Raw genomic sequence first — 27,446 nt, forward strand, 5'->3', positions numbered from 1 at the left:
GGCTGCCGGTTCCGTCGCTCCGAATTGCTTTGCCCATGGGGCAGCCGGGCCGAACCGTCGGGACCCCCGCCCGCCGCCGGGACGTGCGCTAAGGCGGTGAGTACCGTGCGCGCCCTTCCGCGCAGAGCCACGGGTTTTCCCCGCCGCCCATCGCTCGGGGACTCGAGGCTGGGGGGGTGGGGGCCCAAGGGAGCGGACCCCGTGGTGGCCCTGCGCCCCTCTGCCCTCGTTTTATGGTGTCCCCCCTGCAGAGGGGTCCCCGGAGGCAGCGCGGGGTGAGGATGGAGTGATGCATGGAGGGAGGGATGGGTGGAGGGGTGGATGGAGGGATGGAGGGATGAGGGCGGCAGGAGAGGGAGCAGCCCTTGTGCTGGCTACGCACGGCTGCGGAGGGACCGGCTCCGTCCTGGTCGTGCGTGGTCCGGGTGGAGGAAGAGGAGGTGGTGGAGTGCTGCATCCCGGCCGGAAGGGAGACAGGTTATCCCGGGATGCGAGGGGACAGGAGCTGTGCCTCCCCGGGAGGTGATGCTCAGAAGGGTCCCTTGGCCGGTAGTTTTTTGGCAAAGGGTTTCTGCTGGCTGCCCGTTCTCAAAGGGTGGGCAGGGGTCCCATGTGGCGTCCTTCCTGGAAGCGATCCCCTTTTTTTTTTGTTTGGGAAGAGTCACAGGAGAACCGTGGTCCCAAATGGGTGCCTCAGTTGCCTGAAAGGGGAGGTTGTGTCCTGAGCACTTGCAAGGGCTGGAGGGGGGGGGGGGTGGTCAGCCTGTTGCCCGGGGTTGGGATGAGGGAGGCTGGCATGGCCAGGTTCCCATGGGATGCATCCCTGAAGGTGTGCTGGGAAGCACTGGCAGCAGGGGGGGCTTGGCCATGGGGGATGGGATGGAAACTTAGGCTGGGAATAGAGGGAGAGAAATGGGGGATGACAGAGCTGTGATGCAGGAGGGAGTCAGGACAGGACAGAGCTCTGTCCCTCCCAGAGGGGGAAGGTGAGGTGAGGCTGCTTGGGCACTCCTGTGTCTCTGCACACCCTGCTGTCTGCTGTCTGGGGCCTGGCTGTCCCTCCTGGGGCTGTCCCCTCTTTACCTAGGGCAGCAGCAGCAGCTCTGAGGCTTCCCAGGTGAGTACTGGTCTGATCAGAGCAAACCAAGCTGAGGAAAAAGCTGCACCTTATTCAGCACCTGCTCTTTGCCCTGCCCCAGCACTCCCTGGAACTGGAATCCTCTTGAGCTTTTCCCTTACCTGCAAAATGTCCCTGTCCCTCTTGCAGCTGCCTGGGAGACAGAGCCAGCAAAGCCCAAGCTGCAAGTGATTAATCGGGTCCCATTTCATCCATCTCCTCTGTCTGCAGAGTTATAAATGCCAGCAGCAACCAAAGTCTTGTTGACATTAGGGCTACCTCTGGTGCAGAGGGGCCATGAGAAACGACAGAGTATGCAAAAGCTTTGGCTATTCTGGACTTGGCATAAATAACTTGCTCAGTAACTCTATCTGCACGAGAGCAGAATCTGCTGAATAATGACTTCAGTCAGGGCCTGTGGATGAGGAAAGTGTTTTTTAAACAAATAAACTGTGGTTACATTTCAGGCAGGGGAGCCTCCTCCCCCCCCCCCCCCCCCCCCCAGGGAGGAAGTTTTCTTAGAAAGGTTTTGGTGAAAAACAAAAATAAACAGCATCCTAACAACTGGGGATGAAGTTGCCTCAATTAGCAGGAACATCTTAGCTGGGTTGCTGGCTTGGGGGGCTGTGAGGGATGCTGTGAACCTGCTCTGTCCCTCAGCAGAGAGGGGGTAGGTGCTGCTGGTGGCTGGGAAAAGTAGGACTTGGTTGCTTTCAACTGTGTCCAATGTCTTTTTTTGTTCTTTGTCTGCTGTGCAGAGCAAGGACAAGGAATCTCCCCTCTGGATATGTGCTTTGTCCCAAGCAGGAGGCTGAAGAGATGGCAGCTGCCATGTAGTCTCCAGGGAAATTTATCCCTCCTGCTTGTGGCCTGTAGCAAGGATTTATTGTAGAGGAGGGCTGGAGAGCATCTCTGGAGACTTGCATCAGGGAGGAGAGGTGTTGGGGGGTGGGGGAATTAATTTATGGGACAATAAAAAAGGGATGTGCTCTACCCTGAGATTTTCTGTCCATTTGGAGCTTCTTGGAGGCTGGGGCCTGGATCCAAAGGGAAATGTTTTCCTCTTGCTCTCGACAAGCATTAAGTGCTAAGTGTGCAAAATGCCCAGAGTACATCTGCAGCTGGTGTTCACCTGCCCTGCTGCTCTCTGAAGGTCAAAGTGTTTTAAATGGAAGGGGCTGGGAGGACTTTTTTCCATGTGATGCTTACAAGCATCCCTTTGAGCTGTTCAGCTCATGGTCTGTGCTTTGCCATGTGTTTGGCAATGCTTTATTCAGGAAGCACCCACATTTCTCATGAGAACTTTTAAATGATGTTCCAACCCAAAGATCATGGCCCTCTGCTCCAGGCTGCCACACTCCCAGGCTTCCCAGGAGGCTGCAGCTTGACCAAGGGGCAGGTTGAGGCTTTTCTGAGCTGGCAGAAATGAGAAGAGGCCAAGGATGAAGTGTGGAGGGGGTGTCTGTATTCCTAGCACGATGTTTTTTGGTTTACAGGCTCTCCCCTGGCACAGGAATAAAAGCACACGTGCACCAGAAAGATGTTGAGATTGTTTTCTGTTCTGCTCCTGGCCTGGTGCCAGGGGGAACAACTTGCAGACCTTGGCACTATTGGGAGGTTATTTATAGAAAGGAGATCTTCTGGGCTTTGTATTTTTGATGTAGGAATGTGAAAACAAATCCTGAGAGGAAGAGACCCAAATCCTGGCTCCCAAGTACATTGGGACTTTCTCCAGACCAGGAAAAACAACACTTCAGGAGTGACCAGGTGTTCCCTGTTCACATGGCTTCCTGCCTTCTCTTGGAAAACATGGCTTTGATTGTGGCCTGGAGACTGCATGAGTTCACTCTGTGTTTAAAGAGTTCTTACTCAGGTTGCTAAAAGATGTTTTCAAAGACAAATTTAGCTTGAACCAGAGACAACCTGATGGTTTGGGCATGAAGGGAAATGATAAATGACTCTGGCCTTCTGGAGTTCCTTTTCTTTGTGATGCTCTTTGTCATCAGCAAGAGTTAATGCATCTCTGTGTGCTTCACTGGCCATCTGTGGTGTTGGGTGGTGTGGCTGCCCTCAGATGACAGATGGAGAAAATGAGGCTTGGAAATGCACAAGGTCTGTGTTGGATAACCCACCCTGCAGCAGCCTCCACCAGCCCCACAACTCCCTGCTGAAACCTCAGCATCACATTTTCCCTCTGGGATTCACATTTCCCAGCCTCACCCTGTGAGGGGTGTGTGTTTCAGTTGGGTAAATCTATCTAAAAGTCTTTCTGTCCCCTCTGGATGCAAAACAGGAACTTGTTGAGCCCATTTGTGCATCAGTTTTGATGGGAAAAGCCTCACCTAGGTTGGACCTAAAGCAGCTGTGGTTGGACCCTCTGTATTCTGCTTGCCCCAGCTCATGTGGTGAAGGCAAGGACCCAAAGGGATGTCTGTAGCCACCAAGTCTGTAAGAAAGCTGTGATCCAGATTTATTCTGGAGGAGGGAGAGGAAAAACACCAAAATGATTGTAGCAGGGGTTACTGCTCATGGTGTGAGGCTTCTATGATGCTGGTGGTGACACAAACCATGAGCTCCATTCCTGAACGTAGAGGGGACCAAAATCAGAACCCTGAGCAGAGGGACTGGGAGCTGTCTCTGTTCTGTTGGGCTTCCTGGAAGTTTTTGTTGGGGATTTGAATGAAGCTGCTTGAAGTCAAAGGCACTGAGGAGAGGGGAGGGAGAGGGTTAGAAATGAATGGAGCAGCGATTCTGTGACCCAGTCTCCTGGGGAGTGGTGTCAGGAGGATGAGCTGCTGGAGCAGGAGATGTGCACACAGGAGTGTCAGATAATATTGTCCAATGGCAGTCTGTTTGTTTGAAGGGATTCTGTGGTTTGTAGGGAGATTAGTGCGGGAGGAGTCCCCTTTGCAGCTGGTGCAGGCAATAGAGAAATCCCTTCTTTTCTTATGAAAATCAGGCAGCACTTGGAGTGGCAGCCCGGAGGGGCAGGCAGGGTGTAGGCAGGTGCAGGCACACAAAAGCTTGGAGCTCTCTCCTTGCTCTCCTGCCTGGGCTGAGAAAACAAAACAGTTTGAGGCTGTGTCAGCAGCTGAACAAGAATCCTACAGAGCAAACCCACAAGTCTTCAGGAAACTCTTGTGGGTGTTTTTGTCTGGAGTGCAAGTTCATTCAGTAACCCCTGAGGGCAGCAGAAGGGATATTTTTTTTTTTTTTTTTTTTTCCTTTTTTTTCCTTTTTTTTTTTTTTTTTCTTTTTTTTTTTTCTTTTTTTTTTGTGGTGGTGCCATCTTAAGGAGTGCCATAAAAATCTCCGGTGTCTGGTTGTTTGTGGGTTTTGTGGAAAGACTTGGAAAGCTTTTCCAGCTGACATTCTGGGCTGGCAGCTGTAGAATGTCCCAGATGGCTGTGACAAAGAAGAGGCAGCTTTCCTGAGGTCACTCTGTGCACTTCATGCTTCCTCACCCATCTTCCCTCTGAGTGCCTTTAATTCATCCTTCCTGGCTCTCTCACCCTGCTGTGTAGGGCATGAACCCATTTAGGAAGCCACTTGGATGCTCCCATGGATGGGGTTGCTGCCAAGCTCTAAGAGATCCATGGGCTGGGGACCAGGCTGGATGCAGGAGCTGTGCAATACAGAGCTCTAGGAAGGAGCAAGTTATGGAAATGGGGGCTGTATTGTTGAAAGTCGTCTGGCAAAAGAGCCCAACCCCCCCCTGGCTCCAACCTCCTTTCAGGGAGTTGTAGAGAGTGATGAGGTCTCCCCTGAGCCTCCTCTTCTCCAGCCTCAACACCCCCAGCTCTCTCAGCCTCTCCTCATAGGGTCTGTGCTCGAGTCCCTTCACCAGCCTGGTTGCCCTCCTTTGGACCTGCTCCAGGACCTCGATATCCTTCCTGAGCTGAGGGGCCCAGAACTGGACACAGGACTCAAGCTGTGGCCTCACCAGGGCTGAGCACAGGGGCAGAATCCCTTCCCTGGACCTGCTGGTGACGCTGTTTCTGATCCATGCCAGGATGCCATTGGCCTTCTTGGCTACCTGGGCACACTGCTGGCTCATGTTCAGCTTCTTGTCAATCCAGACTCCCAGGTCCCTTTCTGCCACTCTGTGCCCAGCCTGTAGCGCTGCATGGGGTTGTTGTGGCCAAAGTGCAGGACCCGGCACTTGGCCGTGTTAAACCTCATCCTGTTGGAATCAGCCCAACTCTCCAGTCTGTCCAGGTCCCTCTGCAGAGCCCTCCTGCCTTCCAGCTGATCCACACTCCCCCCCAGCTTAGTGTCGTCTGCGAATTTGCTGATGATGGACTTAATCCCCTCATCTAGATCATCAGTGAAGATATTGAACAGAACCGGGCCCGAGTTTCAGGAAGGAAGTTCTCTTAGGAAGCAAGTTAGCTTAAGGGTTCATGATTTTAAGTTCCTCTGAGCTATTCTGTTGGAAATTTGATTTTAGCTGCCTGCACATCACTCAGGGTCGATGCTCAGTATAATCCAAGGAGGTAGAGATGCAAGCTGCCTCCTCACACAGGGGAGGGAGGAACTCAAACCCCACAAAACTGCATCCAGAGGAGCTGGGTGGCACTGCTTTTTCAGTAACTTTTTTTTTTTTTTTTTTTTTTTGTGGCCTGGGAAAAGAAGTTACTGTAGAATCTGCTTAGTAGAGATAAAGAGTGCCCAAACATTGCTTTACAGAATGTGAAAATCTGCCAGTCAAATGCTCTGCTGAACAGGATTGAAGAATTTAGACTGTCTGTCTGCATGTTACCAGTTTGTTTTGATGGTAAGTGAGAAGAAAATTTAGCTGCCTTGAGTACCAACACTGCTGGTGGAGTTTCTGGCAGTGCTTGGCTGCAGATCTGAACAGCAGGCAGCTACAGAGCATCTTCCCCCTCCCACCCCATTACCCTGCCCACTGCAACCATTTGCTCATTGCTGGGTATGAGGAATGTCTTCTTGCCTTGCCTGCTGGCAAAAACCCAGCAGCTGTACATCAATATGTCCCTTGAACAGTGGTGATGTACACTGCTGAAATCTCTGGGCAAGTAGGATACAGTGAGGGCTGATGGATGGAGAAATAATAATAATAAAGCAGTTGAGCTGATCTCCTCCAGCCAGTTTTATTCCCTGCTCTGCCTCCCTGTGGGAACCACATGCCTTTTGCAAAGAACATGGGAGAAAAGGGACGAGCCTGCAGTCCCCAGAGCCACTGCTGCATGGGGAGGGCATCCCAGATAAGGGAGTGGGGAAAATGTTGATAAAAACCTGACACTTGTATGTCATGGACACTTCTGGGCAGGTGGCTGTGCTATGTGTGTGTAAACACAAATGCACACAAGCAAAGTGCTGTCTGTGTGAGCATCCAGTGTGCTGCTGTTGAACAGGGCTGGTTTTATTGGACCTTGCTGCCTTCAAGGAGGGCAACTGGGCTGGTGAAGGGACTCGAGCACAGATCCCATGAGGAGAGGCTGAGGGAGCTGGGGGTGTTCAGGCTGGAGAAGAGGAGGCTCAGGGGAGACCTCATCACTCTCTCCAACTCCCTGAAAGGAGGTTGGAGCCAGGGGGGGGTTGGGCTCTTTTCCCAGGCAACTCTCAGCAAGACAAGAGGGCAGGGTCTCAAGTTGTGCCAGGGGAGGTTTAGGTAGGAGATTAGAAAGAATTTCTTTATGGAGAGGGTGATCAGCCATTGGAATGGGCTGCCCAGGGAAGTAGTGGATTCTCCGTGTCTGGAGATATTTCCAAAGAGCCTGGATGTGGCACTCAGTGCCATGGGCTGGGAACCATGGGGGGAGTGGATCAAGGGTTGGACTTGATGATCTCTGAGGTCCCTTCCAACCCAGCCAATTCTATGATTCTATGATTCAGGTCTCTGAGATTTATAGAAGCACTGGAAAAGAAAGGTCCTTAACCAGCCCTTGATAAGTAAAGATGAGACATTTGGCACTTTTTTCCACGTTTACTTGAGCCCCTGGTTTGTCAGAGCTGGTGTCACTGGCACTTGGTTTTCTTGGGTGTTCCTTGTTGCCTCTTCCTCACTGGGTGCAGGAGTCAAACAGAGACAGGGAGTCAGTGTATAGTTTGGCAAGGAGAAGGACTGGTCAGCAGTACCTTTATCCTTTCATCCCTAAGGATTCTCCAGCATGTGCCAGGTGGGATGGACAGAGAGCTCTTTGGCTGTGGGACTCTGTTTTTCCCTGCTAGCCCTCATCACCAAGGCTGCTGATGCCACACGCTGGCATCCACCTCTTTTGTCTCTGTTATAAAAAGAGAAATCTTGCTTTACCCCCTTAGACTGGCATGTGGCTTGATCACTAAGAGCAGGTCAGCTTCAGACACAGCTTCTCTGTGTCCAGCAGAAGAGGAGGGAACCCCTTTCCTTGCAGGTTGCTGTCTCTCCAGCTTGTTTATAAGCTAGATAATATTACAATGTTTATAATCCTGAAGTGTGACTCCACGCTGTGAGATGGGCAAAAGTGACAGAGTCTTTGGCTAGGATTGGGTAGTGGAAAGTTAATTGCAAGGATCAAGAATTTGCCTTGCCCATCCACATCAGAGCAATTGGGAACCTGGTTCACTCATCTCTCAGGTTCCTCCTGTGGTCTATGGGAAGAGGAAAACCATTGTAGGAGAGGATGCATCCTGCCCTAAAATAGACATCTCTGGGGTATGGGTTACCCTGCCTGTTTCCCAGGGACCCAGAAGGAGGGAGGTGAGGGGTGCTGTTGGTTCATTTAATGCTCTGATGGAATGGAATTTAATGCTCTAAGCTCCCCTATCTCCATCTGTGAAATGCTTTTGTTCTGCATGGGGGACGGGCTGTGTCTGTGTGTGACATAGAATCACAGAATGAGTTGGGTTGGAAGGGACCTCTAAAGGTCATCTAGTCCAACCCCTCCCTGTGGTGAGAAGGGACATCTTCAGCTAGATCAGATTGTTCTTCACTAGCCTTTTGTGGAAGCTGGAGGAGCTCTCGGGCATCAGAGGCATTGTCTTTTTCAGTGTTCTTTATATTTATTGCCTTTTTTTGATGAAAGCTTTCTGAAGGGTACTTGTCTGCTGAATGCCCATTGCTGATACATCACATTATGAAATCCAAAAGGAAGGTTGAGATGAAATGTCACACACTTCACAGTTGGGGAATTCAGAGAGCCTTGATGATCTGTGCATAATTTGGGGCTTGGCAGCCCATGCAGAAACAAACATGTGCACATCCATATGCACGTGTGCATGCACAGAGGGTTTTTTTTTTTTTCCCCTGAATTAGCAGCAAAGAAAAGCAAAATCAGGTTTGTAGCAGGTCCTGGGGGGGTGTGGGTGAGCACAGAGGTTTTTTTTTTTCCCTGAATTAGCAGCAAAGAAAAGCAAAATCAGGTTTGTAGGAGGTCCTGGGAGGGGGGGGTGGGGTGAGCACAGCATCCATGGGGGCTTGGTTGCATGGGGTAGTACCTATGATCTGGTATTTTGGCTTTCAGGCTTGCTGAACTGGAATTCTGTTGTTGAATACAGATGGTTTTACCTCCCAATGAAAGGGAAGAGGGAATTCCTGGTGCTCCTCACTCTTCTGGGGGATGCTGCAGGTTGGTGCCCCCCAGGCGTGTCCTCCATGTGCTGCCCTGCGAGCAGATTGCAGGGAATTTCTTTTGAGGTGGAATTTCTTTTTGAGATTTTCACAAATCTCCACTGATCTGTGAATTATCAGGGCTTGCACTGGCTCTGTCAGCATCTACTCAGAAGTTTCCCACTTCTAAATCTGTGCTCTTCACTCCTCTTTGCCCAAGATGGGGGATTTTGCACCTAGCATTTTTAGCATTAACCTGTTGCTATAGAAACCTCCGAGGTGTCAGAGGGAGATTTTTACCACTTGGGGATAGGCTACCAAGTAGTTGAAGTCTCTGTTCTGTTGGGAGGCCTTCTCCCTCCTGGTTTTGCTAAGCAACTCCCTGAGCCTGTCTGCATGTCTGTGCTGATTTGGAGTCTGAGGAGCCCCAGAGGAGGGATAAACCTGGAGCTGTGAATGCCAGCAGGGCTTAATATTGGCAAATTCTTTAGGAAAGATGTGAGAATGTGTTCCCAGGCTGCAGTGATGGGGCTGAATGCTGTGGGAGGATGAAAGATGGTAGCAGTCTCTAGGAGAGTAAATGGTTAACCCAGAAGCAGGAGTCAAGGCTCTGACTGATTTTTCCTGGCAGGGAATTTGGGATAGACAACTCCCTGTGGCTCCTCTCTCACTTCAGACTAAAATACAAGTGAATACCAAAATCCTCCTCTGATCTGACAGCCTGAGTTGTCTGTACCAGTCTCAAGGGTTCCTCACCATACAGTGGGACCTGAAGTAATTCCATACAAATAAAAGCTTTTCTTTGCATATTTAGAGAAAAAGGATGCACACTTGCTTTATTAGTGTATAATTTATTATCAGTTACTAATGAAACCTATTTAGAGAAATATTAGCTCTTCCAGGCTATGGATGTGACCATATAATATGGGAAATGTTCTCTAACATAGGGTTGGTGACAGCCCAGCTGTTGGCTGGTAGCTTGCCTCCTATCAGACCTGATCATCATAGAATCATAGAATCATAGAAAAGGCTGGGTTGGAAGGGACCTCAGAGATCATCGAGTCCAACCCTTGACCCACCGGAGCAGTTGCTAGACCATGGCACTGAGTGCCACATCCAGTCTTTTTTTAAATGTCTCCAGGGACGGAGAATCTACCACCTCACCGGGCAGTCCATTCCATAGCCTGATCACCCTCTCCGTGAAGAAATTCTTTCTAATATCTAACCTAAACCTCCCCTGGCACAACTTAAGACTGTGTCCTCTTGTCTTGTTGAAGGTCATCTGTGAAAAGAGTCCAGTTCCCACCTCGCTACAGCCTCCTTTCAGGTAGTTGTAGACAGCAATGAGGTCTCCCCTGAGCCTCCTCTTCTTCAGGCTGAACAGCCCCAGCTCTCTCAGCCTCTCCTCATAGGGTCTGTGCTCGAGTCCCTTCACCAGCCTGGTTGCCCTCCTTTGGACCTGTTCCAGGACTTCTACATCCTTCTTAAACTGAGGGGCCCAGAACTGGACACAGGACTCAAGCTGTGGCCTAACCAGCGCTGAGTACAGGGGCAGAATCACCTCCCTGGACCTGCTGGTGACGCTGTTTCTGATCCAGGCCAGGATGCCATTGGCCTTCTTGGCCACCTGGGCACACTGCTGGCTCATGTTCAGTTTCTTGTCAATGCAGACTCCCAGGTCCCTTTCTGCCTGGCTGCTCTCCAGCCACTCTGTCCCCAGCCTGGAGCTCCCCATGGGGTTGTTGTGTTGAACCTCATCCCGTTGGAATCAGCCCAGCTCTCCAGTCTGTCCAGGTTCCTCTGCAGAGCCCTCCTGCCTTCGAGTTGGTCCACACTTCCTCCCAGCTTGGCGTCATCTGCGAATTTGCTGATGATGGACTCAATCCCTTCGTCTAAGTCGTTGATAAAGATATTAACAAGAACTGGGCCCAACACTGATCCCTGGGGGACACCACTAGTGACCGGCCGCCATTTTGATGCAGCCCCGTTCAGCACCACTCTCTGGGCCCGGCCCTCCAGCCAGTTCCTAACCCAGCACAGGGTGCTCCTGTCCAAGCTGTGGGCTGATTTATAGGACTTCTGTGGTGCAGAAGCAAATTTTATTGCTTGGAGAAGAAGCATGAGTCCTGTGAGTGCCTGTGTGCCTGGGATGCAGGAAATGTCCTGGCTAGCCCAAAAGGCACTCTCCCAGATTAATGCAAATTTATTCATCTGCCTTTTTTCCCCCTCTTTGTGTGTGCCTAGACTGCGCATCTGCTCATATCATGACAGACTAGGGGAGAAGAGGAGCCCTTTGTTGGTTTTGTTTTGTTTTAAATAAAATGGAAGGAAAAAAAGAATAATTTTGTGCTGGGGTGTCCTGCAGCAGCTGTGCTCAGGCTGGGGCTGCAAATGAAGGTGCTGAATAGGTCATGAACTTTCTTTTGGGGTGCCGGAGTGGCACATCCCTGTTTGTTTCATCTCCCATTTGGTGTCTGTGGGCATGTTGGTAATTTGTAAGCTGTGGTACTGGACTGGAGATAAAGAAATAATGTTGCTGGAGATGTAGTTCCCCTTCTTTTGAGGGCTAGTCCATCAAAAATGGCTTTAAAATCACTGTCTGAGTGGGATACAGGTGGATGCTGTGCTCGTGTGGGACTGAATCTCCCAAACTGTAAATCCTTACTTTTACCCTTTGATTTCTGAAAGAGATGGAGCTGGAGGATTCTTGGGAATAAAAGGCATCAGCTTCCTGCAGGGCTTGGGAGAGAAAATTGTCAGGTGTCTGGGGGCATAGTTAGACAGAAAATCTGGGGAGGTTTGAGGCTGTAGTGGGGAGAGGTGCTGAGAAGCCTTGTTTTGCTGTGCTGATCTGTACTGGGTGGTGTGGTGAGTACAGAGCCTGTCCCAGGGTTACGTTAGGGTAATTAATAATAGGGTTTCTCTGAGCCCCTGCCACTCCTCAGCTCTGAGACATGGGAGGTGAAGTACAGGGCCATATCAGATGTCCTGTAAAACTGACCTTATTTATCCTGCTTGTTTGAAAGGCTCTTCTGTTTTTTTTTAAGTTGCCCTTTTCCAGTAGCAGCTGTTGATTTATTTGTTGGGTTTGGGTGGGGGATTTTTTTGTGTGTTTGTGTGTGTTTGGGTTTTATTTTTCCATCTAATGTTTCCTTGTAGAAATGGTCTGCAAGACAGATGGCCCACTGGGCTTCTGGGACTGTCTCCCAGTAACACACCTGTCTAAGGCAGCTGGGAAATGAAGAGGAATTCTCCTCTTTTAATGCCCTTAAATTAAAAAACAACACTTGATCCCAATGCATCTTCCTTCTCTCCATCCTCCCAGCTGGGGAATTGGTTTTCCAGCTCCCTGGAAAACTTAACTGCTGGGTGGTGGCCATCTGGGGTGAAGTCCCAGCTGGTACCAACTGGGTCTCTGCTTGCTCCCCACCCCCACTGTGGGACAGGGAGGAGAAAATCCACCTAAAAGGCTCATAAATGGAGATGAGCATAGGGAGGTTTTCATTCCCCAGTGACAGTAATGGGGAAAAAAAACCCCAGACAAACTCAACTTGGGAAGGACAAAAAACTAATTAAATCTAGAAGGAGAAAGAGAAAACATTACTGCTCCCCATTGCCACTGCCACATCCACTGGTGGGGTCTCAGGCAGGTTTGTTTTCCATCCTGGTCCTCTCAAAGCAGGACACTAAGCCATGAGGGAAGGTTTCGGGTGATGGATTGCTGTGGTCAGCCCCACTGAGAGCCTCAGAGGTGGGGAGGACAGTGATGGAAGGGATGGATTTGTATGGGATTAATACAGATGGAGGTTTCTGGAGCAGCAGGTTGTACCTGGTGGCTTTCAGCAAGGGATATGGGCTACCTGAGGAATCAGAGGATGTTTTGGGTTGGAAGGGAGGTCATCGAGTCCAACTCCCTGCCAGAGCAGGATCATCCAGGGCAGCCCAGACAGAGCACATCCAGAACACATCCTCAGAGTAAAGAAGTTTCTTCTCATGTTGAGGTAGAACTTAGGGATAAAGGCACTGAAGTCCCAGCTGAGGGACAGGGATGAAAGGAGGCTCAGGGATGCTCACAGCATCATCCCTGCAGGAAGGCAACACTTCCAGCTTAGTTTTCATGTGCTCTTTGAGAGGAGATGGGAGTGTGGATATAAGGCTTTCTTCTCCTCCCTTTTTCCATGCAATCAGGACAGCATGGCCAGGCTTGGTCCTGGGAGGTGTTTGTGCACCCAGGCTGGCAGGAGCATGGGCACTGTGTGCAATTATAGCTCCTGGCTGAGAAACCAGGAGAGCAAGAGGGTTTTTTCTCCCTCTCTGGGGAAACTGAGCACTTTGCAGCTTCTGGACGCTGTATGACACATCCTGGGATAGGGAAAGGAACCTTCTCGTGCTTCCTGCAAAAGGGAAATGGAAACCTATGGACTACAAAATCCTTGAGCTGGGCTATACCTTCCAGACAGTGTGGCTTGGCTCCTGATGATGCTTTTTTGGGGGGTCAGGGTGTTTCTGTGGCCACAGTGCCAGGGGGACAATGGCGAAAAGAGCCTGTGAGGATGGGGGGTACAGGGGCTGAGCCTGCCCAGGGCATGGAACCCTAATGCAGGGAGAGAAGAATTCATGATGTGTGGGAAAGGCTGAGCAGGTTTTGGATGTTCTTTGCTGCCTGCAGGGGTAACAGGGTAATTAACTCTTAAAGCAGGTATGTTGTGCCCTGCTGAGCAGAGATGCTCAGGCCATATGGATTTTCTGAGTGGCTGCTGGAGCTGCATCAAGGCACAGGGTGTCTGTCACCTCCTTGGTGGCTCCAGGGTCAGCTCAGCACCCATCCCAAACAGCACTGTGTCTGGCCATGGGGCATGAATAACCTGCAGCTTTGGAGGTGCCTGAGGGGACTATTCATCCATCCCAGGGGGTTTGGCTTTGGAGGTTGTCTGCATGAGATGGCCCAGTGAAGGTGCCTTCTGAGCGAGGGCTTTTGCTTTGCCTCTTATTTAGGTATAGGGGCTGCTCTGGTTTGTAGGTTCCTTTTAGGGAGGACATGGGGTCCCTGTGCCTGTTAAGGCAGCAACAGGGCTGTGGCAGAGCTGGGAATGAACGTCTGGCAGGAGAGAATTCCTTCTGGGGGTGCAAAGAGCTTTCTGTGCTGATGGGGCTGGTGGTGATGTGGGAAGGGAGTCCCGTGTACCTGGCTGGTAAAAAGGTGAGAAATCTAAAGTTGTTTGGGTGTACAGAGTGTGCCAGACTGAGCAGGAGTGACAGCCACGTTGTGCTGCTGGGGTGGCTGGGTGATAATTGTTTTTACTGCCTCAGCATCAGGTTATTTTGGGCTTGATCAAGTTTTACTGGCTGCAGGTCCCTGAGGCTGCCCGACCTGCAGAAACTTCTCTGCCAGCATCTCTTTCCTCTAGGATGGGGAACTTCTGCCCCTCAGCCAGCTCAGGGTTGGCAGCATATTCCTCCCAGCAAAAAAAAATGCAAATTTATTTGTTGTTTTAAGATGTGTTGCTAGCCCAGATTGTACAGCTGGCATGGAAGAAACCCAAAGGGGCACAGGGATATTGATGTGGTGTTGCAGCAGGTCCTTGTTGTATGGATTTCTGTTCTGGATAGAAATCAAGGCAGGGATTTGGGATGTGCAGTTACAGAAAGCTGTACCTTGGTAGGATACATGGGGACGTGGGATGTGAGGATTTTTCTATCTGGGTCTGCTCCACGATGGGTTTCCTGGGGAAACTTGTGTTTGGGGATTGTCCTAGTTTGGGCCAGGATAAAGGTGATTTTCTGTCTTGTACTTTTGCTTTCAGCTCAGTCTCTTGTAAGTAGCTGCACTTGCTGAAATTAACAGCAAGTTTCTCAGACAGTGTGTGCTTCTAGGACTGATAACACTTGATGTTTATAGTTACTGCTAGAGACTGGTGTGCAGAGCCAAGGGCACTGCTCAGCTCTGAGGAAAACATTTTACCGTCCAGGAGGATACAGAGGTCCCACCTGAGCCCTCCTTTGGGGAGGAACAGACAAGATAGATGCCAGAATTGACCAAACAGAGTATTCCATCCCATATACGTCACACTCAGTATAAATTTGAGGCATCACGAGGGCCGAGCCAGATCCTTTCCGGATTTCCAGATTTCCAGACTTCTGGATTTCCTGATTTCCCTTCTTCCCTTCCTTCACCCGGCATCCTGGAAGGATCCCGTCCGTTCATCTGCCTGTGGTCCTGATCCATCCCAGCCCATATCTGTGTGTTCCTGCCTCCAGCTCCCAACTGCTCCTGACTCCAGGATTCCAGCCTGGACTTTCCCAGGGCTGCCCTGCAGCCTTGGTGGTGACGTGAGAGTTACTGGGGGAAAGGGGAAGGAATGTGGTTTCCATTTTCCTGTATATTTGTATATATTCAGTAATTTTTCCTATTTATCATTACTGTTTCATTAAAGTTGTGTAGTTTAGTTTCCAACCCATCAGTCTCCCTCCCTTATTCTCTCTCCTTTCTTTATCAAGGAGGAGAGAGAGATTAATAGAGAGCGTCTGTTATTCGGTTTAATTGCCGGGCCAGTGTTAAACCCTGACAGGGATCCTATCCATGCAGCCTAAGGTACTTGGTGGCTTCCAGGTGTGTTGTTGGGTTAGCCACAGGGGATTTGCCTCCTCTCTCAGGATCTTAGGGTCTTGAAGTGTCTGAGGTTGTTGTCACAGTCCGTAAGTATTATTTTATATTTTGTTTGTGAGGAAATATTATCCACTGCCCATATACATCCTGCAGATTGCCAGAGTAACCAGCTTTGTGGTTTAAATTAATTATGATGGTTTATTCCAGGGAAAATAACACTGAAAAGAGTCTTAGGAAGGGGTTAATAGTGGGAGAAAACCACAGAGAAATAAGTCTTTAAACTGATTTAGAGTTCTTTTCACCTCACCACCAGTACCACCATCTCTTCTCACTGGTTTCACTGGTCCCTTGTCGCTGCTGCTTGATGCTTTTTGCCTCTCTTTTCACCTCTGCTGTTTGCTGCTGGCGTGCTAGTTCTTTTTTTTTTCTCTGAATTTTTATAGTAAAAAGTTCCTTCTTCTCATCACCCATCACCAGAGGTTGCAAACTGGTATCTTTGGGCCTTCCCTTTGTCTTCAGGTTTTCCCAGAATTCTTGAGTTCTTGTATTTGAGACCAATTTGCATTTCCTGTCTGGCAGCTTTGTCAGGACCCTTTCTGATTTGCACTTTATCTTTTTAGCCCTGACATAGGAGAGGGGGGTGGGGGGTTTGTTGATGAGATTTGCCTGAAGGGTTTGCTGATAGAAATAACTTGGACACATTTTAAACAGAGCAAACCACTCCAGTGCTGCCTCATGCTCCCTTGGATGTAGTTTTGCTGACTGAAGAGGCAATTTTTAAATTTTCAGTGTATCCACATGACATTCCACCCCGTGGCTCTTGAGTCACCATTCATATTCATATCCCATTTCGTGTGGTTATTTTCTATTTGCTCTGTGGCTGAGTGTTCCCTTCCCCCAGCTTTCCCACTACATATCCAGGTTCTTTCCTGGCTCAAAAATCAATAAATTTAATGTTAGTGTCTGTTTTACCACACATTTATCACAGTTGTTTCCTGACAGCTTCTCTGCATGATCAGGAGCAAACTGAGCCTTCAGATGAGAGGGAAACAAAATCTTGGATCCCAATCAGGTAGGCAGCAGCTTGATGTTTGCCAGAGCCAAGGATCACCTGTGGCTCCTATCCCAAATCTCCTGGGGTTTCCAAAGTGAAGATGGCAGGGCTGTTGTAAGATGAGATTGTGAAACATCAGGATAAGGAACCTTGTAGGTAAGAAGAAGGTAAAAGTGCTGGAAAGTCATGTGTGGAAAGTTATCTTTCCCTTTTTTTGGCTGCTCTTGCTCTTCTTTGTCTGCCCCTGACCTCTCCATCCCCCTTTTCTCTGCCCATGTGTTTTGCCCCAGGCTTTCTCCCTGCCTCTGGAGCCAAGTGGATATGGGGTCCAGAGCAGCTGCTATGGACCTGGCACTGTCCCCACTGGCAAAGAGAAAAACAGAGCCTGGAAAAACAGCAAGAAGAGCTGGATAAATGAGTTATGGCTACTGAGGTTTGCAAGGGAAAATGGTCCAGCTGTGAGAGCCTTGCACAGCACAGCTGCCATGCTGAGTGTCCCCTTCATGTCCTCAAATCTGTCCCCCCCTTGTGCTGCTGCAGAGCTGGAGAATTGTCCTGGGCTTTGCCAGGATGCTCCAGGGGAACTCCAGTATTGTAAAGGGACATTGCTGCAGCTTCAGACAGACAGATGAGTGGTTCTTGAGCTCTTGTCCCTGAAAGATGCTTAGGCATGGCAAGAGCCTTGTTTGGCTGCTTCAAAGGACTCCCCTGCACCTTCTTGCTTAACTCTTAGGCATAGCAACTCAAAGTGGGCTCAAGATGTGGAGTTATACTGACTTGGGAAATCTGAAAAACAGGATAGCAGGAGATACTCTCTCCCTGGGCTGGATGTGGTAGAGCTGAGCAACCCTGTGGCCAGCTTAAACATATAAATGTTTCACTCATGGTCCTGGCCTGACTTCTTTTTATTTTCTCTTCCTCTGCTTGAAGACTGGAAGTGCCCTCAAGCTCTCCATGCGAGAGGTATCATAGTGTCACCTCTTTAATTGGAGCACCACTGGGGGTGGCAGTGCCACCCAAATAATGTGCAGCTTAGCAGGAGGCAGCATCCCAGTCCCCAGGGCACCCTGGGGAGCCCTTCCTCACATGTGGGAAGGGTAGCACCCATCAGCTGCTCAGCAGCAGCTTGCTGAAGCTGTAGGCAGTCATTGCAATTAACAAATTTGCAGATGACTAACTTGGGGGGGGAGTGTGGATCAGCTGGAAGGCAGGAGGGCTCTGCAGAGGGACCTGGACAGACTGGAGAGTTGGGCTGATTCCAATGGCATGAAGTTCAACACAAGAACCCCATGGGGAGCTCCAGGCTGGGGACAGAGTGGCAGAAAGGGACCTGGGAGTCTGGATTGCCAGGAAGCTGAACATGAGCCAGCAGTGTGCCCAGGTGGCCAAGAAGGCCAATGGCATCCTGGGCTGGCTCAGGAACAGCGTGGCCAGCAGGTCCAGGGAAGGGATTCTGCCCCTGTGCTCAGCCCTGGTGAGGCCACAGCTTGAGTCCTGTGTCCAGTTCTGGGCTCCTCAGCTCAGGAAGGAGATTGAGGTGCTGGAGCAGGTCCAGAGAAGAGCAAGGAGGCTGTGAAGGGATCCAGCACAAGTCCTGTGAGGAAGGGCTGAGGGAGCTGGGGGTGTTGAGGCTGGAGAAGAGGAGGCTCAGGGGAGACCTCATCACTCTCTACAACTCCCTGAAAGGAGGTTGGAGCCGGGGGGGGTTGGTCTCTTTTCCCAGGCAACTCTCAGCAAGACAAGAGGGCAGGGTCTCAAGTTGTGCCAGGGGAGGTTTAGGTTGGAGATTAGAAAGAATTTCTTTCTGGAGAGGGTGATCAGCCATTGGAATGGGCTGCCCAGGGAAGTAGTGGATTCTCCGTGTCTGGAGATCTTTCCAAAGAGCCTGGATGTGGCACTCAGTGCCATGGGCTGGGAACCCCGGTGGGAGTGGATCAAGGGTTGGACTTGATGATCTCTGAGGTCCCTTCCAACCCAGCCAGTTCTATGATTCTATGGGATGCTCAGGAAGCAGATTAAGGAGAGGAGAATCTCAGGAGGAGGAGGAGGTGGAGGTGATCCTTGGAAATGCACAAGCTAATAGAAAATCCTTCTGAATTGTCAGTCTGTCAGGACACATTAATGTGAGTATCCTGTTTCCAAATCCTCAGCATCCCCTCTCTCAATGTCACTGACTTCATGCTAATGCATCCCTTATTTCAGTATTTAATATTCAGTATTCTTGAGGCTTTCTGTGGAAGGTGTGGATAATGGGATGTGGGGCTGGCTGTGGAGCCATGGTGTGGGTCTTTAAACCAGAACGACCTTTCGGGGTTGTTTGGTTGGCACTTGTACCAGGCCTGTGTTGCTCTGGCTCTCAGCCAGCGTTTTTCCACCAATTAGTGAAATTTCTTAATGGGAGAGCAGTGCTAATGATGTGGAGAAATTCCCAGCTCCTGCCCTGCGAGCAATTGGCAAGGCAACCCATGAAGGGAAATTCTGATCCTGGGGGCAGCAGCAGAGCTGCTCTGTGATCACTGAGCTGCTCACTGCTCTCTGCACTGGGGACTCACAGAGCCTCAAGCCCTCACCACATCCTTTGCCTCTTGCCCTCAGGAGAGATTTTCTACATCTGAAGATGTCTTCTTCTTCCCCTGCTTTTTTTGCTTTTTTTTTTTCCCCCATTTATTTATTTATTTTTAAATTTCTATTCTGTATTTTATTTTTATTTTATTTTTATTTTATTTTTATTTTATTTTTATTTTATTTTTATTTTATTTTTATTTTATTTTATTTTATTTTTATTTTATTTTTATTTTATTTTTATTTTTATTTTATTTTATTTTATTTTATTTTTATTTTTATTTTATTTTTATTTTATTTTTATTTTATTTTTATTTTATTTTTATTTTATTTTTATTTTATTTTTATTTCATTTTTATTTTATTTTATTTTATTTTTATTTTATTTTATTTTATTTTATTTTTATTTTAATTTATTTTAATTTATTTTTAATTTATTTTTATTTTTATTATTTTTTATTTTTAAATTTTTAAAATTTTTTTAAATTATTTATTTTATTTTATTTTATTTTAAATTTTAATTTTCATTTTATTTTATTTTTATTTTTATTATTTTATTTTTATTATTTTTAATAGTTTGTTTTTAATAGTTTATTTTTATTTTGAATTTTTATTCTATTTTTATTTTTAATTTTATTTAATTTTGTTTTGGTTTTTCTTTGTTTTTGTTTCAATTTCGTTTTTTATATTTCTATTTTATTTCATACATTTTAATTTTATTTCATTTGTTTTATTATTTATTTTTATTTTTTTCCCCCCTCGCTTTCTCTCTCCCCTCCCCTCCCAGCTCCAGCCCTTCTCATCCCCTCTTCTCTCTTTTCTCCCCCTCTCTCTATTTATTTATATTTTACTCTTTCCCCTCCCCTCTCTCTCCATGAGGACAGGGCAGGATGTGTCCCAGCTTTTCCTCAGCACCAGGAGGTTTCCCCAGTTCCCCAGGAGGCACCAGAGGACCCCCCAGCACGCTCAGCCCCCAGACCCCTTTCAGGACCTCGGATCTCCCATCCCTGCCAAGGCCCTTGGTGACCCAGCCCCAGGAGGAGGAGGATGCTCAGGCCCTCAGTTACCCAATTTTGGGGAAAGAATTGTGCAAAAATGTGCAGCCCAGGGGAGAGTGGCCAAATAAACGTGCAGCATCTTTTTGGGGCTGTGAGGATTCGTGGATTCTCTGTCCCTGGAGATACTTCAAAAGAGCCTGGATGTGGCACTCAGTGCCATGGGCTGGGAACCACGGGGGGAGTGGATCAAGGGTTGGACTTGATGATCTCTGAGGTTCCTTCCAACCCAGCCCATTCTATGATTCTAGGATTCTATGATTTTCCTGACAGCCTTGAAGCATCCCTTTGCTGTTCTCCCCATGTCCCAGGAGCAGCGTGGGGACAGGGAAGGGATCAGGGATGGTCCTGAGGCTCAGTGTGGGATGGGAGGATCCAGACAAGCTGAATCCTACAGATTTTTGCCCCAGCAGCTGCCTTCTGAGCTTCTTTCCTTGCCCTTGGCATGAGTGTGCAGCTCCCACCTTAGAATCATAGAATAGGCTGGGTTGGAAGGGACCTCAGAGATCATCAAGTCCAACCCTTGATCCACTCCCCCCGGGGTTCCCAGCCCATGGCACAGCTTGAGTCCTGTGTCCAGTTCTGGGCCCCTCAGCTCAGGAAGGAGATTGAGGTGCTGGAGCAGGTCCAGAGAAGAGCAAGGAGGCTGTGAAGGGATCCAGCACAAGTCCTGTGAGGAAGGGCTGAGGGAGCTGGGGGTGTTGAGGCTGGAGAAGAGGAGGCTCAGGGGAGACCTCATCACTCTCTACAACTCCCTGAAAGGAGGTTGGAGCCAGGGGGGGGTTGGTCTCTTTTCCCAGGCAACTCTCAGCAAGACAAGAGGGCAGGGTCTCAAGTTGTGCCAGGGGAGGTTTAGGTTGGAGATTAGAAAGAATTTCTTTATGGAGAGGGTGATCAGGCATTGGAATGGGCTGCCCAGGGAAGTAGTGGATTCTCCGTGTCTGGAGATATTTCAAAAGAGCCTGGATGTGGCACTCAGTGCCATGGGCTGGGAACCCCGGTGGGAGTGGATCAAGGGTTGGACTTGATGATCTCTGAGGTCCCTTCCAACCCAGCCAGTTCTATGGTTTGTATTTTTTTGCTTGCTGTCATCCCCCGAACCCCAGAAAGCAATTTATCCTCGAGGAAAATCCTTGTGGCTCCTTGTTCTTTTGGGGCTGCTGTGCTGAGTCCTGAGGCTGCAGCACCCAGGGAGGGAGGGACAAATTGATGTTTTTGGGGTGTGTGGCACAGAGCAGGACAAGAGGCAAAGCATCACTTAATGACTTCAATTCCCCTCATCAGGGAAGCCTTTAATTTGCCTGCTCTGGGTAACAGCAGAGAGGTACCCAGGGCGCTTCCTCGTGCTGGGGTGGGGAGAGACTGTGGTTTGGAGGTGCAAAGCATGTAGAGCTACATGACCATGGTAAAGCCATGTTGCTCTGTTTAATTTAATTTTATTGTTTTTATTATATTTATTTTACTTTTATTTTTTAATTTTTCTTGTGACTTTTTAAAATTTATTTTTTGCTTTACTTTTAATTACTTTAAAGTTTCTTATTTTATTTCTTAAGTTCTTTTTAACTTTTAAAAAATTTTATGTTGTTTATTTTATTTCATTTATTTTTAAACTTTTTATTTATTTTATTATTTTCCTTTTTATTAATTTTTATTTTATTTTTTATTTTATTTTTATTTTATTTTTTACTTTTTATTTTTTATTTTGTTTTACTCATTATTCTTATTTTATTTTAATTTTATTTTTTACTTTTAATTATTTTTAATTTTATTTTTATTTTGCTTTTTATTATTTTTTATTCTTATTTTTATCTTATTTTTTACTTTCTTTTTTTTTTTTACTTTTTATTAATTTTTATTTTATTCTATTTTATTTTTAAATTTATTCTTCTTCCCTCCAACAGATCCCAGCATCAGTGGAACCCCCCTTGCCATGCCCCCCCCATAGCCAACCTCCCTCTCCCAGGACGATGCGGAGCATCCTGCCAGCCTAACAGGAAGATTTTTATCATTATTTTTTTTTCTGCCCAAACCTCCTCAGAAGATTTCATGTGAGGGCAGAGCCTTTTCCCAGCCAACCCCTCCCCCTTTTTTCACCCCCCCTTGCCAGGGGGTTCCAGCATCATGGCAGGCAAGCAGCCTCCCCCCCTGATGAAGAAGCACAGCCAGACAGACCTGGTGAGCAGGCTGAAGACACGCAAGATCCTGGGGGTCGGCGGGGAGGATGATGATGGCGAGGTCCATCGCTCCAAGGTGAGGGGCAGAGGAGAGGGGGGAGCTCTCCTGGAGGACTCAGGAGACACTTGAGTTGGGGGGGGGTGATTTCTTTTTACTCAGCATCTGATTTCTGCAGCCTCTTTTGGGGCTCCCAGCTCCATGCGGCTCCTCTGGTGTCAGCTGGGGTGGAACAGAGCGATTCTGTTTAATGTCTTTATTGATGATTTAGATGAGGGGATTGAGTACATCATCAGCAAATTCACAAATGACACTGAGCTGGGGGGAGTGTGGATCAGCTGGAAGGCAGGAGGGCTCTGCAGAGGGACCTGGACAGACTGGAGAGTTGGGCTGATCCCAATGGGATGAGGTTTAACACGGCCAAGTGCCGGGTCCTGCACTTTGGCCACAACAACACCATGGGGAGCTCCAGGCTGGGCACAGAGTGGCAGAAAGGGACCTGGGAGTCTGGATTGCCAGGAAGCTGAACATGAGCCAGCAGTGTGCCCAGGTGGCCAAGAAGGCCAATGGCATCCTGGCCTGGATCAGGAACAGCGTGGCCAGCAGGTCCAGGGAAGGGATTCTGCCCCTGTGCTCAGCCCTGGTGAGGCCACAGCTTGAGTCCTGTGTCCAGTTCTGGGCCCCTCAGCTCAGGAAGGAGATTGAGGTGCTGGAGCAGGTCCAGAGAAGAGCAAGGAGGCTGTGAAGGGATCCAGCACAAGCCCTGTGAGGAAGGGCTGAGGGAGCTGGGGGTGTTGAGGCTGGAGAAGAGGAGGCTCAGGGGAGACCTCATCACTCTCTACAACTCCCTGAAAGGAGGTTGGAGCCAGGGGGGGGTTGGGCTCTTTTCCCAGGCAACTCTCAGCAAGACAAGAGGGCAGGGTCTCAAGTTGTGCCAGGGGAGGTTTAGGTTGGAGATTAGAAAGAATTTCTTTCTGGAGAGGGTGATCAGACATTGGAATGGGCTGCCCAGGGAAGTAGTGGATTCTCCGTGTCTGGAGATATTTCAAAAGAGCCTGGATGTGGCACTCAGTGCCATGGGCTGGGAACTGCAGCAGGAGTGGATCAAGGGTTGGACTTGATGATCTCTGAGGTCCCTTCCAACCCAGCCAATTCTATGATTCTATGATGCTGCCTTGGAGCAGGGATGGGCCCCCCAGCCTGCTGGGTGCATGGGGGCTGCCTGAAAAAAGCTTCTTTTTTTGGTGGTAACTCTGCCTTCAGACTCCCTGAATCCATTCCTGAAACTGTAGCTCGGAGCTGGTGCCCTGTGGGCAGCACCAGTGCCCACCAGCTGGAGGCTGGAGCAGTGATTGGAGCAGCAGTGCCCGTGGTGCCTCTTGGAAGAGCTCTGAATTACAAACCAACAAAAATCATTTTTAGTGAAATACCAGCAATGTGAGCCTGGCAGGAGCCCTGTCTTGGATGCTCAGTGACAGTGCCTGGCTCCTGCTTCTGTGTGGAGAAAAAGCTCTCTGAACTCTCCCCAAGCCAGAGGTCCCTTGGTACCTTTTCCTGCTGCTGGGTTCTGTACCCTTCCCACCTGTGGGGTTGGGGAAGTTGTGGTTGGGCAGTGGGAACATGAGAGTGAGGTGGGTGCTGTGACACCCCAAGGGCTCTGCTAGAGCCTGTGCTCCACTGGGATGTGGGGTGTGTTTCCTACTGATGTAGGTGAAGTTAAATAAAACCCAGGCCAGCCCATGCTGTACATGGCTGATCCCAGTAGAGGCTTCATTTCCTCATGGAAGTGGAGGCAACCATCATCAGATGTTGGCAGCAAGGACTCAGAGATGAATTCCTCATCCTCATGGTCTTCCTTCCAGCCTTCTTAGAGAGAAAATCCCAGAGAGGGTTAGGTATGTGGTTTGGGGTTGGTGAAAGGTCTGCTCAGTCACCTCGTGCCTTTTATTTGAATTTCAGATTAGCCAAGTCCTCGGAAATGAAATCAAGTTTGCTGTCCGGGAACCACTTGGGCTTAGGTAAGGTATTGGGACACCTTGGAGCTGAGTCCTCTGAGGTCCCTTGGCCACAGCATCCCTGACAGCTCTGCTGCCATGCCAGCATCCCTGCTCCCTGCAGGGGCTTCTCAGGAGCCACGGATCCAGCCCAGCCCTGGTTCCGAGCCCCTCAAGCTGGTGCTGGAAACTCAGTGGGTCCATGTAAGGCTGGAGGAGCTCTGGTCTCATGTCTGGCAGGATGGTGCATGTGTGGGGACCCTCCCCTGTGACTCTGCCAAGGGGATTGTAGGCACTTCCCTTCTTTATGTGGGATTTCAGCTCCAAGGGCTGAGCTGGAGCTGGGGCCAGGAAGGGCAGGAGGGGAGATATCTTCAGCAGGAGGTTTGTGGCTGCCTCAGTTGTGTGAGGGGAGAGGGTGAAAGCTGATGGCTCAGCAAGCAGCCAGGAAGGCTTTGCCAGGTACAAGTGATGGGGTCATCCCTGTGTCACACCAGGTCCTCTCTCTTCCCTCCTGTGCAGGGTCTGGCAGCTGGTTTCCGCCATCATGTTTTCTGGAGTTGCCATCATGGTAAGTGAGGGTGGTGATCCTGGACACTGCCAGCTCCAGGCTTCCAGAGAGGTTTTCCAGGTGTTTATCCCCTTCCCTTGCCTCCCTGGACTACCATTGTTTCCTTCTGCAAGCCCTTTGCCCTCACCCTGTCACAGGGCTGTGCTAGCAGAGTCCTGGGCTGGTTGTTCCCATGGCTGGAAATCTGTTTCATAAGCCACACACTGGCCACAGAAATAACTGTGAAGCCAGCAGCTGGCACACTGCTGCTTCAGCCTCCTTCATTTCCAATTTCCTGGCCCGTGGCTCTCATCTCTTGATGTCACCATCAAGATGTCCCATCACCCTCCATCTCAGAGGTGCTGCTACCTGAGACAGCACTTTTTCTGTGTCCCTGACCCATGCAGGCTGCTGAGTCTCTCCCTGTCCTGGTTTGGGCCAGCATAGAGCTAATTTTCTGTCCCTCTGCCAGGCCCTGGCTTTCCCTGACCAACTCTACGATGCTGTCTTCGAGGAGGAATCCGTGAGCAGCAAGACTCCCGTCCGGCTCTATGGAGGAGCCCTGCTCAGTGAGTGCCAGAACCCCTGCCAGGGCCAGGATAGAAGGAGGGTGCAGGGGTTTCTTTGCTCAGCAGAACAACTGGAAGTGCTGGAATGTGTCCAGAGAAGGGCCAGGAGGATGCTCAGAGAGCAGGAGCAGCTCTGCTATGAGGAAAGAGTGAGAGAGTTGGGGCTGTTCAGTCTGGAGAGGAGAAGGCTCTGAGGAGACCTCATTGTGGCCTTCCAGGGGCTGAAGGGGCTACAGGAGAGCTGGGGAGGGACTTTTTAGGATGTCAGGGAGTGACAGGACATGGGGGAATGATTACCAGCTGGAAGAGGAGAGGTTTAGGTTGGACACGAGGAAGAAATTCTTTGGTGTGAGGGTGCTGAGCCCCTGTGCCAGGTTTCCCAGGGAAGCTGTGGCTGCCCCATCCCTGGCAGTGTCTCAGGTCAGGTTGGATGGGGCTTGGAGCAACCTGGGCTGGTGGGAGGTGTCCCTGCCCATACAGGGGTTGGCACTGGGGGAGCTTTAAGGGCCCTTCCAATACAAACCATTCTATGAGATATTCAAGATGAGGCTTGAGGAGGCTCCGAGCAACTTCATCCAGTTGAGGGCGTCCCTGCTTATTGCCAGGGAGGGGTTGGCTGGAGATCCCTTGCAACCCAAAACTATTCAATGATTTTATGATTCTCCTCCTCTGGGAGGGTTGGGATGGATGGTGTGCCCCTTCCCAAGGGCCTTCTCCTGGCCCTGAGCTGCCCTCTGCTTCTCCCCTGGCAGGCATTGCCCTCATCATGTGGAACGCGCTCTACACGGCCGAAAAAGTCATCATCCGCTGGAGTCTGCTGACTGAGGCCTGCTACTTCACTGTGCAGTTCCTGGGTGAGTGCCTGCCCTTGCCCAGGAGGGAAGAGGCCAGGAGAGATAGGGCTGTGTTCTGTTGTCCTTCCCCACCCCGGAGAAGGGAGGAGCAGAGGTGCGCGGGTGGGAGCGGAGGAAAAATATCAGAGCGCCGCATTTTGGGTGTTAAGCTGAAGGTTTGAAGGAGTTGTGGGGGGGTGGGTGAGGCTCTGGGAGTCACAGTGGGCTCAGCTGATGGGGAGATGGTGTCTCTGCAGCCACAGCAGCACCTGATCCCTGCCTGTCCCTGTGCTGTGCCTGCCTTGTGCTTGAGATGGCTCCGCAAGGGTAGCTTGGCCCCCTGGAGGATCGTCCCTGCTCTCCATTTTCCTTCCCCATTTCTGCCTTGGGCTGCTTGCCAACGGGTGCTCAGGTGCAGGGGAAACATCTGCCATTGATGATTCATCTTTTTTTCTCCCAAAAAAACATCTGGCCTTCCCAGCCAGCACAGGCTGGCTGCATTCTGGGGCTAAGAAGGAAATACTGCAGCAACCTGCATGAAAAAGGGGGATGTTTGGTGTTACCAAAGCAGAATAACAGTTCCGCTGGTTTCTGGGGAGTTTGTCTATATTTAACAATTAAGAGTTTTTTGTATGTGCATGTTGGTACCTTACTACGTTATGAAGTAGGTGGTTTAGGTATGGGCTATATGTTGGCAGCCAAAAGACCCAGAGATGCTCAGAAAGATGCCAAGTGTGTGGCCTCTGCATATTTTATAGATGCTGCTCCATTTGAAAAATCAGCACGGAAGTGGTCAAACCATAGCAAGCTCAGGAGCTCAACAGCTTCCCCAGCTGACACCCAAGCACGCTGAAAACTCACATTTTGCTTGAGTGATGGTTTGGGGCTGGTGGCTGCCTGAAAGTGGGGCTGCCTTTCAAGCAGGGTTTCTGTAAGACAGAGCTCTGGGGACTGTGGGGCTGTGGCCATGCAGTCAAGCTAATAAAGAGCCTCTGCCACTGATTTATCTGTGCATGGGAGCCCTTGGTGAAAAGTTCTGTGTTTGCAAGGCTCAGCACTGGTTTTGCTGGGAAGCTGCGTTAGGGGGCAGCAGAAAACAGCTTTGTGCTTCTTGTCTCTGGTTTTTCATCACTAACCTTGTCTCTCTCCTTCTCCCCCAGTTACCACTTTTTCCCTGGTTGAGAGCAGCCGGATAGCCACAGGGGCTGTGCTCCTCCTGGTCAGCAGAGTCCTCTTCATCCTCATCAGCATTTATTATTATTACCAAGTTGGACGTCGTCCCAAGAAAGTCTAAATCCTGGGCTTTTTGTCATGGGAAGGGTGGGAGGGGGGGGGTTTGTGTCGGTAATTTTGCATTATAACTTTTTTCTTTTTAGTTTTTT

At 49.5% G+C, this 27,446-nt stretch overlaps 1 protein-coding gene across 1 annotated transcript; it reads left to right on the top strand.

Annotated features, from left to right (window-relative positions):
- Positions 1-27,446, top strand: TP53I11 (tumor protein p53 inducible protein 11). Its single transcript, XM_030452310.1, has 7 exons — positions 1-96; positions 21,848-22,196; positions 24,078-24,136; positions 24,635-24,683; positions 25,135-25,231; positions 25,984-26,085; positions 27,225-27,446. The coding sequence occupies exons 2-7, from the start codon at positions 22,068-22,070 to the stop codon at positions 27,356-27,358; spliced, it is 570 nt and encodes a 189-aa protein (XP_030308170.1). The 5' UTR covers positions 1-96; positions 21,848-22,067; the 3' UTR covers positions 27,359-27,446.

Source organism: Calypte anna, chromosome 5A, assembly GCF_003957555.1.
Source record: "Calypte anna isolate BGI_N300 chromosome 5A, bCalAnn1_v1.p, whole genome shotgun sequence".
NCBI lineage: Eukaryota > Metazoa > Chordata > Aves > Apodiformes > Trochilidae > Calypte > Calypte anna.

Bases quoted from the DNA above. Each gene is read 5' to 3' on its own strand.
- TP53I11 (XM_030452310.1), top strand. From the start codon at position 22,068: ATGGCAGGCAAGCAGCCTCCCCCCCTGATGAAGAAGCACAGCCAGACA. The intron at 22,197-24,077 runs GTGAGGGGCAGA...TTTGAATTTCAG, and splicing joins GCGAGGTCCATCGCTCCAAG to ATTAGCCAAGTCCTCGGAAA. The intron at 24,684-25,134 runs GTAAGTGAGGGT...TCCCTCTGCCAG, and splicing joins TTTCTGGAGTTGCCATCATG to GCCCTGGCTTTCCCTGACCA.